The 17,788-nt window shown below is 40.5% G+C and overlaps 1 protein-coding gene across 1 annotated transcript in view; it reads right to left on the bottom strand.

Moving 5' to 3' along the window:
- UBE3C (ubiquitin protein ligase E3C) overlaps positions 1 to 17,788 on the bottom strand; it is a 191,676-nt gene that overhangs the window by 60,703 nt on the left and 113,185 nt on the right. Inside the window, exons 17-18 of the mRNA XM_030550104.1 lie at positions 14,777 to 14,909; positions 9,708 to 9,955 (exon numbers count right to left, since the gene is read on the bottom strand). Of these exons, the coding sequence (XP_030405964.1) occupies positions 9,708 to 9,955; positions 14,777 to 14,909 (381 nt within the window). The remainder of the gene's footprint in view (positions 1 to 9,707; positions 9,956 to 14,776; positions 14,910 to 17,788) is intronic.

Here is a 17,788-nt window from a genome sequence, read left to right as displayed (position 1 = left end):
ATCGGTGCCGAAGCAGGTGTCGGTGCCGGGCGATCCAACGTAGACGAGCTCTGGCTGCGGTGCCGTTGGCACGGAAGCAGCCGGAGCAATACGCTCAACCACGGCGCGTGCCGGGGAGCCGTCAGGCACCGGATTCTACGGCCCGTGTGGGACCGGGATCGACGGTGCCGACGCCATCGGTGCCGCAGCAGGTGTCGGTGCCGGGCGATCCGACGTAGACGAGCCCTCAGGCTGCGGTGCCGTTGGCACGGAAGCAGCCGGAGCAAACGCTCAACCACGGCGCGTGCCGGGGAGCCGTCAGGCACCGGATTCCACGGCCCTTGTGGGACCGGGATCGACGGTGACGACGTCATCGGTGCCGTAGCAGGCGTCGGCGCCGGGCGATCCGACTAGACGAGCTCACTGGCTGCGGTGCCGCTGGCACGGAAGCAGCAGGAGCAATACGCTCAACCACGGCGCGTGCCGGGGAGCCGTCAGGCACCGGATTCTACGGCCCTCGCGGGACCGGGATCGACGGTGCCGACGTCGTCGGCGCCGGGCGAGCCATCTTAGACGAGCTGTCTAGCTATGGTGCAGCTGACACAGAAGCAGCAGGAGCAGTAAGCTCTACCACGGCGCGAGCCGGGGAGCTGCCAGGCACCGGATTCCCTGGTCCTGGGGGACTGGAATCGACGGAGCCGAAGTCATCGGTGCCTCTGCAGGCCGGATAACACAACTGAGGCGAGCTCTCTGGCTGCGATGCAGGTGGCACGGAAGTAGCGGGAGCAGGGGGCTCAACCACGGCGCGTGCCGGGGAGCCGCCAGGCACCAGCAGGAATCGTAGACTCTCTCGACCTCGGAAGAAGGGAACGGTGCCAAGTCGACATCGGTGCCGGCGACGGTCGGTGCCGGAAGGCCTTGGTGGTACCGGCGGGGTCCGGTGCCGAGGAGGCGCTTCTGCCCGCCGCTTGAACATCGCTCCGCGCCCAAGGTGGAGGGGCAAGTGAAAGTCCCGCACCTTTTTGATCTCGGCTTAAAAGCCTTGCAAATGGGGCACTTATCTGTCAAGTGTGATTCTTCAAACAGGAGTCATGTAGATCTCTCTTCGGCCGCGGCTTCTGGTAAGCCGGGCCCCTTTTGAAAATCTGGTGAGCCATGCATGGCTCCGGCACTGGGCTCATGGAAGGGCTACTTCCTGAACCCCGCTAACTAAACTAACCATGTTAGCAAAGGAAAAACGTATAACCATACAAATATATATATATAAAAGTGTTATAACTGCATAATTATATACGAGAAAACGAGTAGCTAGGGAAGTGGAGGTCAGCTAAGCCGCGCTCCACTGTTCCAACGACCGACACGGGCGGTAAGAAGGAACTGAGGAGCGGGTGGGCCGGCAGGAGTATATATGGAGCGCCATGGTGGCGCCACTCTAGGGGGCGACCTGCCGGCCCACTGAGTGGCTAGGGTAAAAGTTTTCCGACGAATGTGCACGCGCGGCGCGTACACCTAACTGGAATGGATATGAGCAATCACTCGAAGAAGAAGTATAGCCTACAAATTAGGAAAAAATTCTCGACAGTTAGAAAAACTAGGCAGAAGAAAACTACCACGATAACGTCTAACACTATGGGAGCTACAACAGCACAGCTAGTGCGCCATAACTTTGACACTTTCTATAGCAAAGGAACAGGTTTTTCCATCGCTATAGAACTCCACTGCCCCAAGTGATGGTAGCAAGGTCAATGGAAGCATTCTTCCATCAGCTGAGTTGTATCTACCACAGGTGTTAAATCAGCATAACTACACCACTCAGGGGAGTGAATTTTTCATGTCTCTGAGCTTCATAGCTATGTCAACCTAACTTTTATGTGTGGTTGAGGCACCATGATTTTAGGTATTAAAATGAATCAGAAGTTTAACTGTTATCTCTATTGTCTTTTCCTACTCTTTCTTTGTTTCGCCTATTCATCTTTTTAGTGCAGGGATGTATGCATATGTGTGTTGTTTAAAACTCATTTACTGAAAGCCTTCACATGTATTCTGTTCATGATTTAGGAGTTTAGGCCATAATCCAATATCCACCATAGCCAATGGAAAGGTTCCGCTTGATTTCAATGGGTTTTATATTAGTCCCTAAGACAATTAAAAAGCATTTTAGTTCATCTTTAAATGAGTAGTGTAAAGACCAATAAGATTAAAATTGGACCTATGGATAATATCTTGCACAACAAAATGAATTAGTCTACAATATTTCAAGTTTTGTATTAGCTGTAGGTACAGGAATTCTGCGCATTGTATATGAAGCCTCAGTTATACACAAATATGAAACTTGGTGCACTATTTATCCTGTTAGATTTGTCAGTTAAAAATCACACCATAAACTCTTCATATTTCAGAAATGTAACCCATTAAATTTCATTAGAATCAATAATTAATTGTTCCCTATTTCAATTTGATTTAGTCAAAACAAGCCATTTAGAATTTGATCCAATACCTTTTCATTCAGTAGTTATCTAATCTTACTGAAAGATACAGCTTTAAAACTTAATTTGTCAAATATCTAAGCTTAATATAACACTCTTAGATCTCACTGCACATAGTCCACCATAATCAGATCACCACATATATTAACAAACTATACTATGTTGTGCAATCTAATCAATTTAGAAAATACCTTCTTTAATATGCATCAGGAGAATGTGCACAAGGCAATAAATCAATTATTTCAGTCCTAGTTTAATATTAATTGCTGTGATTGATCTTTAGCACAGATTAACAACAATGTCCCTGCATACTATCATCAAAATACTACTACCAATTTTTTAAAAGTTAAACATCTTTGCCTCTCTACCTAACATGTCCCCAAAATGCTACTTTGCCAGTAATTTGGTTCCCAAGCGGACAGGCTTTCATATTCAAAGTAAGCAAAGAACAAACCCTTCATTCTGTGTCCTGCCACCTTTCTAAGAAATAGGAAACACCATAACAAAACAAACTTCAATTTCTTTTTCACAAATCTTCAGTATCTTTAGAGGACTTTTGATTGACTTCTGCAAAGAAGCTTCACATTGATAGATCATACAAATGAATCAGGAACACCGATTCATGGCTCACTAGTCCTCATCAATGGTCTAGAGTCAAAAAGAACGAATAGAGGAGATAGTTCACTGGGTCTTGGGAACCACCTGAGTCTAAGTGTAATGGAATACTAGTGTCTGAAGCAAACAAAAATCCTGTCAAAGACATTAGAAGTCATGACATGACAAAACAGTCATATTTTCAGAACTATCAGGTCTGTTTTAAAACAGAGGTAGTAAGAAACCATAAACGTTCTAGTTCCAAACATGAGAGGACTAATAAGTTAATTTCTGTTCAACAATCTTTCAGACACATCTCTAAACTAGCTGCTGATTCTGCATAAGAATATAACTAAAACTGTCCAAAATCCCACCTTTTATAATCTAATGTATAATGTCAAGGTTCCAAATTACATATTTTGACTATTTATCCCTGATGATTCTTATTTCTAATCACTGTCTGTGAACCACTTCACTTTTCTGCTTCAGATTCCACTTCTGTACAATGGGGGCAGTTACAGTTATAAGGATGTTGTAAGATTGATTTATGTTTTCACAGTACTACACAAGTGCTAAGTATTTTTATATGGAGTGTTTATTTAGATCGCCTAACACTTTCCATTATGAAAAAAATTGCAACCTTTTTTGAGAAGCTTTAACACCTCCATGTTTGCAATAGATCTTTGAAATTCATCAGACAGAAAGTTCTTCGGCCACAGAAGTGCCTTTTCACTGTCCCATGAAATTCCATTCACATTTAGCTGATTTAGAAACTGTTAGAAATCACAATTTTCCTTCTCTTACTTGTGTTCCTCAGGAAAATTTTGGCAGCCTAACAAAACAACTGAACTCTAACATTCTAAAGAGTCACACTGCTGCCAAAGTAGCAGAAACTGCACTGGGAAATCTAGGAGCTGGCAGAACAGTTGTTGTGGAGGGGACAGAAAGGAAGCTAAGTCAAGCCACTTACTTCCCCTCCCCCTTCCCCTTTCCTCCTGTCCCCAAAAACACATGATAACAGCATCCCATTCACAGCTCTGGAGGCAACAAAAGAAACAGGCGAGAGAGCTGGGCTGAGCAGGTTCCCCCTTACCCTTGGATAGTCCATATCACCAGCAATCCATCCCCCTGAGAGATAATAGCCTTCTCCTACTGCCAGCTAATGTAGTTAGTCCTGTAGCTCAAGTGGTAGAAATCTGTGCTGCAGTGCTAAAGGGTCAAGATTCAAACCCTGCTAATAACGCACAGTTTTTGCAGTTGTACACAGAAGAATTATTTTTAAAAAAACTAGGCAATTACCTATGATTGACAACTATTTCCCACAGGACCACTGCCCTGACTCATTCAGAGTACAGACTAAATGCACAAAGGGGCAGAAATAAATTTGCATGGGCAACTGTAAATCTTACATTTCCAAATTTTCAACTGCTTGACTTTGCAACCTAAATAATTAACAGCGTTTTGGTAGCAATTTTGTAATTATTATCTAAGTTTAAAGAGCCTGAAAATATAAGATTTAGAAGATATTTTATTAAACCTTAACTAATTTTATTAATGAATCAAATAGCATTATGGATACATGTTAAGTTATTAAAAAACCTCTGGACAGGAAACAGAAAAAAGTAAATCTGGTTATGAATCTACACATCACTGAAAGTTAAACGCATTTGGCTAATAGCACTGAATGGTTACTGGGATACACAGAATTTATGTAAATTATTGAATTTTAATGTATTTGTTTTCTGATAACATCGAAACTTTTTAAGTGAGAGTTTTCAGTGGCACTACTGTCTCTTTTGGTTTATGCAAATAAGAAATTGCTGTGGATGCCTGACTACTTCCTTTGCAGTATTCCTATTTTGTTGACAAAAAAGCTTTTAATAATGTACTACTGCTTTTAAATAATTCTGTGCAAGTGCATAAAATGAAGCATTTCTGGAAATGGATGAATGACTATTCACTAATGTCTTTAACTTAGACCACAATACTGGCAGGTACTGAATAGTAAGGCCGTGCCTTATCTTTCTGTTTAATGAATCAGCTCTCTAAACATGCCAGTAAAAAGGTGTCTCTGCACCTGGATAGAGCTAATTATTAAATAACACTGTCACTTCATACCTTACACAAACGAACTGCAAATACAACAATAATCTATGCCTTCAAAATGTTAAATGATATATTCTCTGATTTTAAAGGGCAAAAACAAAACAATATTTGTTCTGATAGAGCTCTTTCTAAACAATGGAAGCATCACTTTTCTGATTTCTCATGCTCTTATATTAATATTTAAGATGCAATCATAGAAGTGCTGTTGAACTGATAATAAATAAAATTAAGGGTCCAATATTGCAATCAGTTGTGGAAAAATAGTTCCAATAAATATAAGCATCTCCCAGCCCTGTCTCCTCCAGATCAACTCCAACTTCTTGTGGAGCTCTGAGAGGCACCTTCTGAGCCCTCAAAAAAGAGATGAGATGCAGGCAGCTTTTAAATAATTGTGATCCCCACTCCCAAGCTGGCCCCCAACAGACTTATAGCTGCTGGGCCCTGCAGATCAGGGAGAGAACGAAGTTGTGAATCTATAGGCAGGTCAGACCTATAACATTTTCCATAGTTCAATGCTATTTGGATGTGAGGTTTGGCTTTGGCCCACTGCTAATTATAGCATGTCCTTCAAAACGGATACGTTGCTTTAATGTAAGTGGCTGATTTGGATCTTTCCCTGTTTCACAGGTCTTCGTGTAGTGATCCTTTGGATAGATCTAAAGGTGGAGGGTTGCCCAAATTAATGTTTAGACCAGAATTCCATTCTTTGCTATTTTTAAGAGGGCACTGTCTGGTTAAAAACAATTTTTTTAAAAAAATGTTCTTACTTGCATTAATAAGGTAGTTTATTAAAACTGAAACATTGTTCCAAAAAGTTTACTTTTCACACAATTTTTACATTTTCTAACCAGTTTTTAGTCCATATAATCATTTTTTTATTCTCATGCACTGAATTTTTCTTCCAAAACACCTGCTTCTACAGAACTTTAAAAAAAAATAAATCCAGAAACAGTATACCTGTGGTTTTGTGCCCACTCGCTCCTATGCACACCTATTTCCAGCATCTGGATAGTCTCATGTAGTAGAGAAGGACTAAAATTACAGAATCCATCTGAATGCATGAAAAACATTTTCCTTTAAACTTAAATATGGAGAATAAATTTTTCAAAATCTGAAACTTCAGAGCCTTAATCTCACTGAAGTCTATGGGAGTTTCACACCAGTGCCAAAATTAATTTTGAAATAGGATACTAGGTGCCTTTGAAAAATTTACCCACAGTTTTTATCAATTAAAACAATAGCCATCATTGTTATATTTATAGCTGAAATACAAATGCTCAAAATTACTGGTTAGAAGTTCCTGGCTTTAAAGTATGTTGACAAGAACTATACTAAGAGTATGTTCACACTACCCGCCGGGGATTGATTTATCACATCTCATCTAGACACGATAAATCGATCCCCAAACGTGCTCCCCGTTGACTCTGGACCTCCACCGGGGTGAGAGGGGAACGCGGAGTCGACGGGGGAGCCGCAGCCATCGATCTCGCACCGTGAGGACGGGAGGTAAGTCAAACTAAAATACGTCGACTTCAGCTACGCTATTCTCGTAGCTGAAGTTGCGTATCTTACATCGAACTCCCCCTTCTTCCCCCCCCCAGTGTAGACCAGGCCTCAATGTTCTTTGTAAGACACTCTCAATACCAGAGCTGGCCAGAAAACAGCAACAAATCTTAATAGACGTCATAGTGAAATTAAGTTCCCATTTCTCATTAAACGTTCATTTTCATTACAAACTAGTTCCGTTCAACAGCAATTTATTGTCATTTGGCTTTCCACAGCATCAAAATCCAGAGCCCTCAAAACACGGTACCAAAATTATAACAGGTGCATAGTAAATGACAAACTCAAACATTGTGAAAGTTACTATATAAATAATACTCTTTATCAGTTCCCTTCTATGCTAAAATTCTTCATGAACATCCTCATTACAACCAAAACTCTGGCACCCCAAATTTTCCCCTTTTAAAAGTAAAACTGAAGAAAGGTTTTTCAGAGCTGTGTGTTGAGAATTAACTATGGAATACTATTGCCAGTGCAAAATGTACAGCTAAATTCCTGAAAAACAGCTCTCTACATTTCCCAATGTATTTTAAAGGAAACATTTTCTTTCCTCCCAGCCCTGTGAACCATCAACATAGTCAATACCTACACATGCAATTGAGTATCTATCCACTTCAGTTACTTAAAGCGTGGGGCAAAAGACGGAGAATTAAAATATTATTTCCTCTATAGTACGTGGCACCAAAATTTAATACATTTATTATTGGTAGTACTGAACCCCCAGTCATGGACCAGGTTTCCAGTGTGTTCAGAGCTGTACAAACCAACAATATAAGGACAGTTACTGCCCCCAAAAGCTTACAATCTAAGACGAGAGAAAATAAATGGATACAGACAGATCGGAGAGCACAAGGAAACAATGAAACAAAATTGGCCAGCATGACAGACAGTGCTCTCAGAACACCAGCAGCCTAATTGTTGTCAAGTTTTTTAACGGCATCACAGAAAAAGAGAGTTTAGAGAAGGAATTTAAAGGAGGAGAATAAGGTAGCTTTGTCATTGTTTACATTGAGCTCCCCCCAATAAAGAAGCAGCACAGGAAAAAGCACAAAGGTGCTTTCTTGAAAATTTAACAAATAGAAAATGAAGGCTGGCATCATCATCAGCCAATCGGAGGCAGGTGTCAACATTTCAACAGCAAATGAGAAATGACATTTCAGGGTGGGGACAGGCTGCTAAGGGCCTTTAAGTGAAGATCGTTCCAACAGCATTCTGAATGGATATGAGTGGGACAGGATTCCATTTGTCAAGAAGAAAATGATGTTGCAGTAATTGAGATATGAGATGATGAGAGCCTGAATGAGAGTTTTAGCTTGGACTGATAGGCAGTTTGTATCTTAGAGATTTTATGCAGAAAGTGTCTGCAAGATATAGTCTGATGTAAGGACCTAGAGAGAGGTCCAAGTCAAAGATGATGCCCATGTTAGAATCCAGCAATGAGTAGGAAAAGAAACTGAGAACGAGAACTTAACTCAGGACTTGTCTACATCAGAAAGTTGCAGCGCTGGTGAGGGAGTTACAGTGCTGCAACTTAGGAGGTGTACACATCTGCAGGGCACCACCAGCGCTGCAACTCCCTGTTTGCAGCGCTGGCCGTACTCCCGTTTTGTCTCGGGTGTAGAGGATCCAGCGCTGGTAATCAAGTATAGACACTTACCAGCGCTTTTCTTGACCTCCGTGGAATAAGCAGGTATCCCAGCATACCTGAGGAAGCCTCTGGTAATCAAGCTGGTCTCCTTCCCCAGCTTGCTCTCGCGTTCCCCGAACCCCGAGCAAGCAGGTCTCCTTCCCTGCGGTTTGCAGGGTGGTTCGGGGAACGCGAGAGCAAACCGCGGCGAAGCTGGTCTCCTTTCCCGGTTTGCTCTCGCGTTCCCCGAACCCCCGAGCAAGCAGGTCTCCTTCCCTGCGGTTTGCAGGGTGGTTCGGGGAACGCGAGAGCAAACCGCGGCGAAGCTGGTCTCCTTTCCCGGTTTGCTATCGCGTTCCCCGAACAAGCAGGTCTCCTTCCCTGTGGTTTGCAGGGTGGTTCGGGGAACGCGAGAGCAAACCGCGGCGAAGCTGGTCTCCTTTCCCGGTTTGCTCTCTCGTTCCCCGAACCCCCGATCAAGCAGGTCTCCTTCCCTGCGGTTTGCAGGGGGGTTCGGGGAACGCGAGAGCAAACCGCGGCGAAGCTGGTCTCCTTTCCCGGTTTGCTCTCGCGTTCCCCGAACCCCCCTTGAAGCCGCCCAACAGCGCTGCAGTGTGGCCACATCTAACACCACTTGCAGCGCTGGTTGCTGTAAGTGTGGCCACTCTGCAGCGCTGGCCCTATACAGCTGTACTAATACAGCTGTAACAACCAGCGCTGCAAAATTGTAGATGTAGACATGGCCTCAGTATTACATTATGCACCTTTTCTATATGGTATCATTAGGTCACATTTGTTAAAAATGATCAGAGCAACAGTTCTGAAATTTAGCAATGTGCCTTGTGCAACCAAAAACCTGCTAATTCCTGCAAATATTCATTTCATATAACTGGCAAGATGAAAAAATATTTGCAGCCAAACTCATGAGAACAGTTTCTAAAACCCTAATGCACGATGACTTGTGCATGTGAGTACTTCCATTGGCTTCAATGAGACTAAACTCGTGGTTAAAGCTAAATATGTAATTCAAAGCTTTGCTGAACTCAGATTTAATATCGCTAATTCTCTTCTCATTCAACTCTGTAACTACCATTAACATTAATGAGAATTATGCAAGTGTATCAATAATCTAGCAATACAGCCAGTGAGTAAATAAAGTGGCAATATTATTTACATTACCATTAAATAAAAATATTCCCCTCCCTCCAAACTGACAAAGAAAAACATTAAACTTCCCCAACTCACTCCTCCTTTCTTAAATTTACTTTTTAAAAAAGCTTCCACTGTAAATTATCTTTTTACTCCTAATGTTATGTATTGTACAACAACCATTTTTTAAAAAAAGTTTTCACCTTTCCAAGCATCCTTCCAAGGAAGTAATAGTGTCTGGCATAAGAATCTCCAACGAGCATCTGTGCAGCAGGGTTAGGGTAAAGAAGTCCTTCGTTAGTGGTCTTAAAAAATCCCTGGTTAGGGTTAAATCCTGATTTAAGCAGTTCATTCAGAAATTCTCTAAAAATTCCGCCACCATCAATACCAGCTTCATCCAGGCCATGTGCGTTAAGTAAATGAACACGAATTCGCTTTTTCAGATCAGGTTCTGGGGGGGAAAAGTTGAGAAGAAAAGTCACATACAAGAACCTATATAAAGTTTGTTTCAGGAAAAAAAAAACCACATGCACACTGACATTTAGATGTCAGTACAGATATAAATAACAGTGTATTGTGCTGTTGGATAAATCTATTATTGGCTTGAGTTTGAGATGGTTGCATTACTCAAAAGCAGAGAAGTAACTTGTGAATAATACAGCTCACCCCAAATGAATGCTACAAAGACTTCATACCAAACCACCTGGACACACATGCTGTTTATAAACTTACTTTTACAGAAAAACAATTGTACACCAGTTTTATAGAGTGTAACAGTGGCACTATTTCGGATGTCTCCCCACCTGTAAACCGAGTCTCTTTTCGCACAGTAAGTTCAACGTACATGTATATGGGCCTCAAAAGGCAGAGAGAAATTATAGCAACCTCTATGAATTTTTTTAAATAGCTACTCTTTACATAATAATGTTAGAAGTTTAAGACCCAATATCTTCCAATTTAGCAGATTTAGAAACAAATGCTATGTATCTCACTAGAAAAGAGGGTTGTCCAGCTCCTCCCCTAGATAAAACATTTTTAGTCCAGATGCATGTTCTGGTTCATGATATATTGGATTTTAAATCTGTCACTAGTCCAAGATTGAATATTATCCATTCTGCACCTTAGATCTTACTGTAATTTCAGGGGGTGAGGTGTGGAAATTCCGCATTAGGGAAGCAACGAAGAAAACATTTTCTGTCTTTTTTTTTTTTTTTAATGGAAGGCTGCTGTTTGAAAGTTGATCAGAGATTTGGAAAATCAGCAGTCATCTCAGGGAGATGATTTATAGGAACCCCCCCCCCACACACACACACCCCCGACAGGTGTGGTGTGATACTCACTGATCATGCCCCTTCAAACCTCCTTATCTGTACTCTTCACATTAAGTTCCGGATCCTGCTATTTGTTGCAGGTGGATAGACTGCTGCACCCATATTCAGCCCCAGTGATGTCTTCACACTTGAAAGCTGGATGCAAACACCTACATTTTTTTCTTTTTTAAAAGTCTGCCGGAAAGTTTTCTTTCCTCAAAAATTATTCCTGCCCAAAGCAGAGGATGGGCATTATTCAGTCCAGGACCAACACAGGTATAAGGTTTGACATTTCATAACATATAATGGCTGGAAACAGGAGATTTATTCCATTGCATTGCGTAGAGTTCTAATAGGATACATAACCCTTGCTCCTAGGCCTGTCTAGATTATAGATCTTAAAAGCACAGGATTAACTAGGTAATTGTCACAGGGATTTCTTACATTTCATTAGCTGTAATTCCTCTGTCCCTCAGAATTGTGGAAAGTTGGGCTCAATATTTAGGGAGCCGGGCTTTACAAGAGAGGTTACAAAATATAGTACCCATTTATTTTTTCCCCTTCTAGAAGATTTCAGAAATCATTTTTCTATAAAACACACAGCATATATATGAAGCACAATCAAGTGGGAAGGAGGATATAATTTTTTTTTTTAAATCAGCACTTGTTTGGGCCAACTCATGTCACTCTGCTGTTGATCAATGTGACCAATACCAAACAAATGCTGATAAAACTTTATTTCATTGCAATACATACTGGATATAGCACATCATATATGTAGATAATATTAATGGGATTAAATTGCAGTATCTTGTAATAACTGCCAGCTTCACATGCATTCTGCCCAATAGTCCATCTCACTGGAACTAGTACTAACATTCCAGTTCTCTGAGCAATTTCACTCAGCTACTTTAAAAAAAATCCACTAGTCAGAAAAGTGTTTTCTGCTTTCTCCCACTACAGAATGCCCTCTTCCACAAAGTCATACTGGCCTGAGACACAGAATGGGCAAGGTTCAGCTCGGTACCAATGACAGTTGTAAGGTCCAATACCTTATGAGTATTCAGCGATTGAAAAGGGAGTGTTATACCACTGAGAAGAGGAACTTCTCAGTTTCAGTGACATACATTACTTGTCAGGAAGTTCATTAAGCTATTAAGCATTACATTTTATATATGCAAATGTTGTTTTGAGTCAGAGTTTTTTTAAATTATTAGTTATAATTTCTCTCTTCCTGTGAGTCCTATACAGTTGGACTTACAGTAAGTATATATCTGGCTAAAAAATGGATAAAGAATGGTCCCAGTAAAATTTTTAGAAACTCAAACAATTCTAAAATAGTTTTTCCAGAACATATGTGATAACATCTACAGTATACATGTAGGTGTGGTATGGGGTAGGGATTTTATCAACACTTGTTTGATGTGGCCTGCATAATTCATGACTTTGCCACTCATGAGCTTGAGGCAGTTCTACTAATACATATAAAGGGGTTTTTGTCTCCAAAATCTCAATTCCATTCCATTCCACTCCTATTTTTTTAAATGATCTAGATTGAGTAAGGTACCACTGAAACATTAGTTAATAATGATTCTCTTTTACTTGAGTGCATATGGAAAAACTGGCTGCCTTCTTCCAAAATCAATTCCCATTGCTCTTTCGTGATCTCTTTTCCTATTGATCACTTCTAAGACCTCATCTATGTGCACTCAATCTTCCAGGTCCATTTTAACCAATTCTGTCTATGATCCTGAAACTATCCCTGTTACAGTTTCTAGGAATTTCTTCTTTTCTATACTACTCACTGTATCTGAACCACCCTGGATCTAACTAGAATTATTCCATACAACTATACTGACTCAAAAAATAAACAATGAAATATATAATGTATGTACGTTTATCACCCACTATAGCTGCTGTTGATTAAATAGGTGTCTATATATAATATATTTAATATTTAAATACTGTTCAGTATATTACACACACACACACACACACTTAAATACTGTTCAATTTCAGTACAAACCCTGTACAAGTGGAATCTGGTTTAATCAAAAGAAGCTATAGTGAGTGATAAACATTACACACACACACACACACACACACACACACACAAAGAGTGAGAGAGAGAGAGAGCGCGCAAGCACAAACATTTTCCTCCTCCTATTGCGAAAGGGGAAGGGAATGTGAGGTGAAGTGTGGAAAATAGTCTATAAGCAGCATGTAAACAATTATTCTGTGTTTGGAATGTGTCTATATCTGGCATGGAGGGATCATCTCTAGGGTGCCTCAAAGGGTAGTTCAAACTCCATGCTCATTCTGTGTCTTCAACGAGATTACCAACAAGTGTTAGTTGATAATACATGTGACGATAGTTTGGGGATAGAGACTCTTGTCCATCTGGAAATGAAGACCACTGAGTCATTTCATATAGGTCAAACAGCTATCATCAGTAACAGCATTTGGTCACTTCTGATGTAGTAATCTGAGCTTGTAAATTAGAGGTGAAAAACTTCATACCATTACTAGAACCCTTTAGTGTAAATGGCTTTTAGTCTTGTTTGACACATACACAATGATCTTTAAAATGAAAACAGGTTATACATATATGGAAGGGAAAGCAACAATATGTAGACTTACTTGCCCTTTTATCCACAGAACTCAAAACACTTTTTAAAAAAAGAGCATACAGTAACAGAGCGGAGCAGAGAGTGGGAAAAAAAATCTGCAAATATTAGTTCAGATTCAAAAATAAAGTTTGGTTTGACTCTGTTCTTGAAACTTTTTGTTTGCATTCTGTGACCGTATGAGAACTGAAGCTTTAACAGAGTGAATACTTGCAAAAAGCTCACTTGAGGCTTGAATAAACAAGCACGTGCTAAAAGCAAATTTTAAATTGTGTTTGTAAAAATTCACAATTCGTGCTATGTTGATTAGCTACATAAGCTACTCAGTCAGAAAAAAATGTGACTTCTGTAATAATCAACCCAGTGTGAATTGTGAACATTCATAACAACCTGTTCGAACAATTTGCAGACCAAGATTTATTTGCTGAAAAAAATTACAATTTTGAATAAAAACATTTGAAAAATTCATATTGTGCTTCCTTTCTTTTCCTGTTTGTAAAGTTGAATAATTTTTTAACCAACTACTTCCAGAACTCTAATATCATCTCCATTTTTGCAAAGGCACACTGAAGTTATGTGACTTGCAGAAGGTCACATGCATCTTGAGTATATGACATCCAGGGACAGAATTCAGGTCTCAAGTACCAGTTCTGTGACTTATCCATTTTTAACCACCACCACCACCACATCAAAGGTTAATAAATGTACACAAAAAATATACAAGATAATTCACCTTCTGTTCCTACAGCAAATATAATCAACAATTGGATCACACATCAGATAATACAGGAGTGCTTGTCGTATGTTGCCATATTGTGTACCTCTTCTTAAAACAGAGAGGCTATCATGGATACACCACAGACCCAACTTTCAGTACCACATTTTCCCTGAAGCAACTATAAATATCTAGTTACAAGAAAGAGTAACATTAGGACTATATTAAGGCAACCAACTGAAGACAATCATTTAATAAAATACAGTACATTTCCCTTTCCTTTTAAGCATGAAAAAGATCTACCAAAAAGTCAGTGTTTAAGAAGATTAATTTAGTAGCTTTGAAGTTATAAAAGTTTAAATCTAGCAAAGCAGATCTCTCCTCCCCGCAGATTAATTCAAATTTAGTGGAGTTTAAAACATTACGGGGCTGTGAAGCACTTCAGTTTTGTGTCTCTCTCACTTGTAAGTGGCCAGGGATCTCAGAGTTCGGGATATCCCTTTTTATTATTTTTTTAAACCTTCCAGTCGGGTAAAGGCAAATATATAATTATATGGTGAGATTTATACAATCAATCAATATTATTTTTAGTATATTGTAGAACTTCAATGCAAACATACCATTTTCAGGGGAAAGTTTGTCATAAGCATCTTCATAAATATAATTTCTTCGGATAGTGACATTAATTCCATCCAGAAATGGACCATCTCCTTGAACTTCCTGTTTATCTGCATAAATCAGTCTTTGAAAGATCTGATAAAAAGAACAGAAAAAAAAATCAAATAATCATACTGAAATCTGCATTTTCAGTAAACAGGGGTTACCTTAGTAATTATTGTTCTGCAACAGTTGCTTCTGTGCATTTGCATGTATGAGATTTGGTGCCTCTAGCAGCCATTTATGGAACCACTATACCATACCTGCTATTGGGGGGGGGGGGGGCGGGGTGTGTGTGAAGAGCACTCTTGAGCTAAGACAACATAATGAATTCCATCTGCCTAACGGAGTGCACCCTGCACACCCTGACAAACTCAGTTGCTTCTGCCTAGCTGGCAAAATTCTGACATACGAAGAACTCCAAGGCAGAGGGGAAAGTGATGAGTAGTCTGAATGCACAGAGGCAACTCTCAAAAAACAAGAGTTACTAGTAAGTAACCATTCCTTGTTCAAGGACCTCTGTGCCGCCTCACTTTTAGGAGATTAGCAAGCAGTGCCCCCAACAGAGGATGGTAGGCAAGGATTAGAGGCAAAAATGGACTGTAGCACCACTTTCCCAAACCGATGCCAAGTCCAATTAATAACACTTAGTGAAAGTGTGACCAGAACTCAGTGTTGCTGCTTGGCAAATCTCTACAATAGGAACTTATCTCAAACAAGCTAGAGAGTCCGCCATAGCCTTAATGAAGGACGTTTTTAAGACAAGTGGTATGGTTTTCTGCCTACAGTATAAGAATACTCAATACACCTCTTAATCCAGGGGTGGGGGGGGGGGGGGATTTGTTTAGTAAAAGGTTCTGCCTTACACATTTCCCTATGGCCACAATCAATGTTAGAGTATTTTAATGGCTTAGTCTTGTCCAGATAATAGCACAGGGCCCTTTTCATATCTAAGCTGGACTCCCTGGGTAAGCATGGTTTCTGGAGAAGGAAACAGGGAGGGAGACATACTGCAACAGATGAAAGTTGATACCACCTTCAGCATTAAGCTGGGTGAGATCTCAAGATGACTTTGTCTTTATGTATTACTGTAAATGTTAGAAAGGCCAACAAGCCACTGAGCTTGTTAACCCTCCTAACAGAAGTAATATCTATTAAAAATGCTGTTTTGACAGACAAGTATCTATGGAAGCTCGAGACAGGGGCTCACAGAGTAGAACTACCAACAGTTAAAACCCTGGTCAAAACTCTGGCCAGAAAGGTCCTTTTGTGCTAGGAAAGGCATTAACCATCTCTTAAGAAACCTGGAAACTGTGGAATGAAAGAATAAAGACTTGTCTAACAAAACAGTAAGAGGCAGAAACAGCAGCTTAATGAACCTTCATGGAAACTATTGCTAAACTTTGTGATTTGAAATACAAGAGATACTCAAATGGCTGGGGCTCCTTCGCATGATGGGGTTAACCCATTACTTTTCACCCAGCACATAAACCATGTTCCATTTTAGTTCTTTCATGACTAACAGTAGTGCTTGAACACTCCTAACTTCCATGGATCTTATGTGTTCACTATCTTTGGTTCTTATTGTTTACAGAGGTGGTCTGGGCAGAGGAAGATGAACGGATGATTCTCTGATTAGCTGGAGAAGATCTGTAAACTAATGTTGCCTAAGCCACATTAGTGTGATCAGTAGGATACCAGTTCTGTCCTCTCTGATTTACTTATGATTCTGGGTATCAAGGGAGTGGGATGGAAGACAGATGATTGCTTCAATACAGAAGGAATGCATCCAGTAAAGATTTCTTGTCACTTTAAGTCCTGGTCCAGGACAGATGACACTCGGCATTCTGACTAGACATGAATATTTTGATTAGAGGTTGACCTCACCTGAGTAAGAGTAAAGACACTCCTAACCAGTTTAGGGACCATTTGTGTTTGTTATAAGAGTTCATGCTGAGTGCATCTGCATGTATACATTCCTTTTCTGCTATGTGTGCTGCTAGTGGGTGAATGTGATGATGAATACATCACAGCCACAGCTTCCTTGCCTCCATAGATGAAGTTGAGAATGTGCTCCCCATTTGTTGATGCACTACATGGCACGGTACTGTCTGTGAGCACCTGTACTATGTGATGTATGGACAGCCGCAAGGCCGTTAGAACCCACCTTACAGACCTGTTCTTCAATACATTGATGTAGAATCTGGATTCTCAAGTGTTCCAGTGGCCACATGCACCAAAACCCAAAGTGCAGGAATCTGTGGTGACTGTAACAGTAGGGGATGGAGGAGTGAATTTTCTCTGCTCTACCATCAATGAAGCTGTTGAAGCACCTGCAGGAACAAGATCAGCTTCCTTTTCAGACTGTGTACATTGGATCATCCAAGTTTACTATTAATACTGGTATGAAGCAAGACTGCATCTTAGCACTCAATGGCTTTGGTATTTTCTTCTCTATTCTTCTTAAGTACGTTTTTGGAAATGATCCATCTGGTGTAGTAGTTGAATCAACGATGGAAGGCAGCTTGTTTTGTTTAAACATCAGACAATTTCAGAGCAGAAAGCATGCCATCCAGCTTACTGTTCAGGTTCTGCCTTTCTCAGATGACACTGCATTCATCTCCAATTCACCTGATGAACTGCAGGTCATGGTGAACAAGTTTTCTGATGCACGTACCAAGTTGGCACAGTAATCAGTATAAAAAAAAACAGTTGTCATGTGACAAGGTACCAACATTTCACCTAAAATCTGTGTCAATAATGAAGCTCTGGACAACGTGGATCACTTCTGCTATCTTGGCTCACCCAACTTCGATAGGGAACTTGATATAAGAATCAGCAAAGCTTCTGTTACCAAAGGCAAACAATCTCATGTATTTGGAACAAATTGCTAACTCTGAATACATATGCATCTGTTTATCAGGCTTGTACCCTCTTTTATGAAAGCTGAGTTACCTACTCCAAGCAGGAGTACT

Source organism: Gopherus evgoodei, chromosome 2 (assembly GCF_007399415.2).
Source record: "Gopherus evgoodei ecotype Sinaloan lineage chromosome 2, rGopEvg1_v1.p, whole genome shotgun sequence".
Classification (NCBI taxonomy): Eukaryota; Metazoa; Chordata; order Testudines; family Testudinidae; genus Gopherus; species Gopherus evgoodei.
Note: the sequence above shows the minus strand (reverse complement) of the source record. Positions and strands in the feature narration are given on the sequence as shown.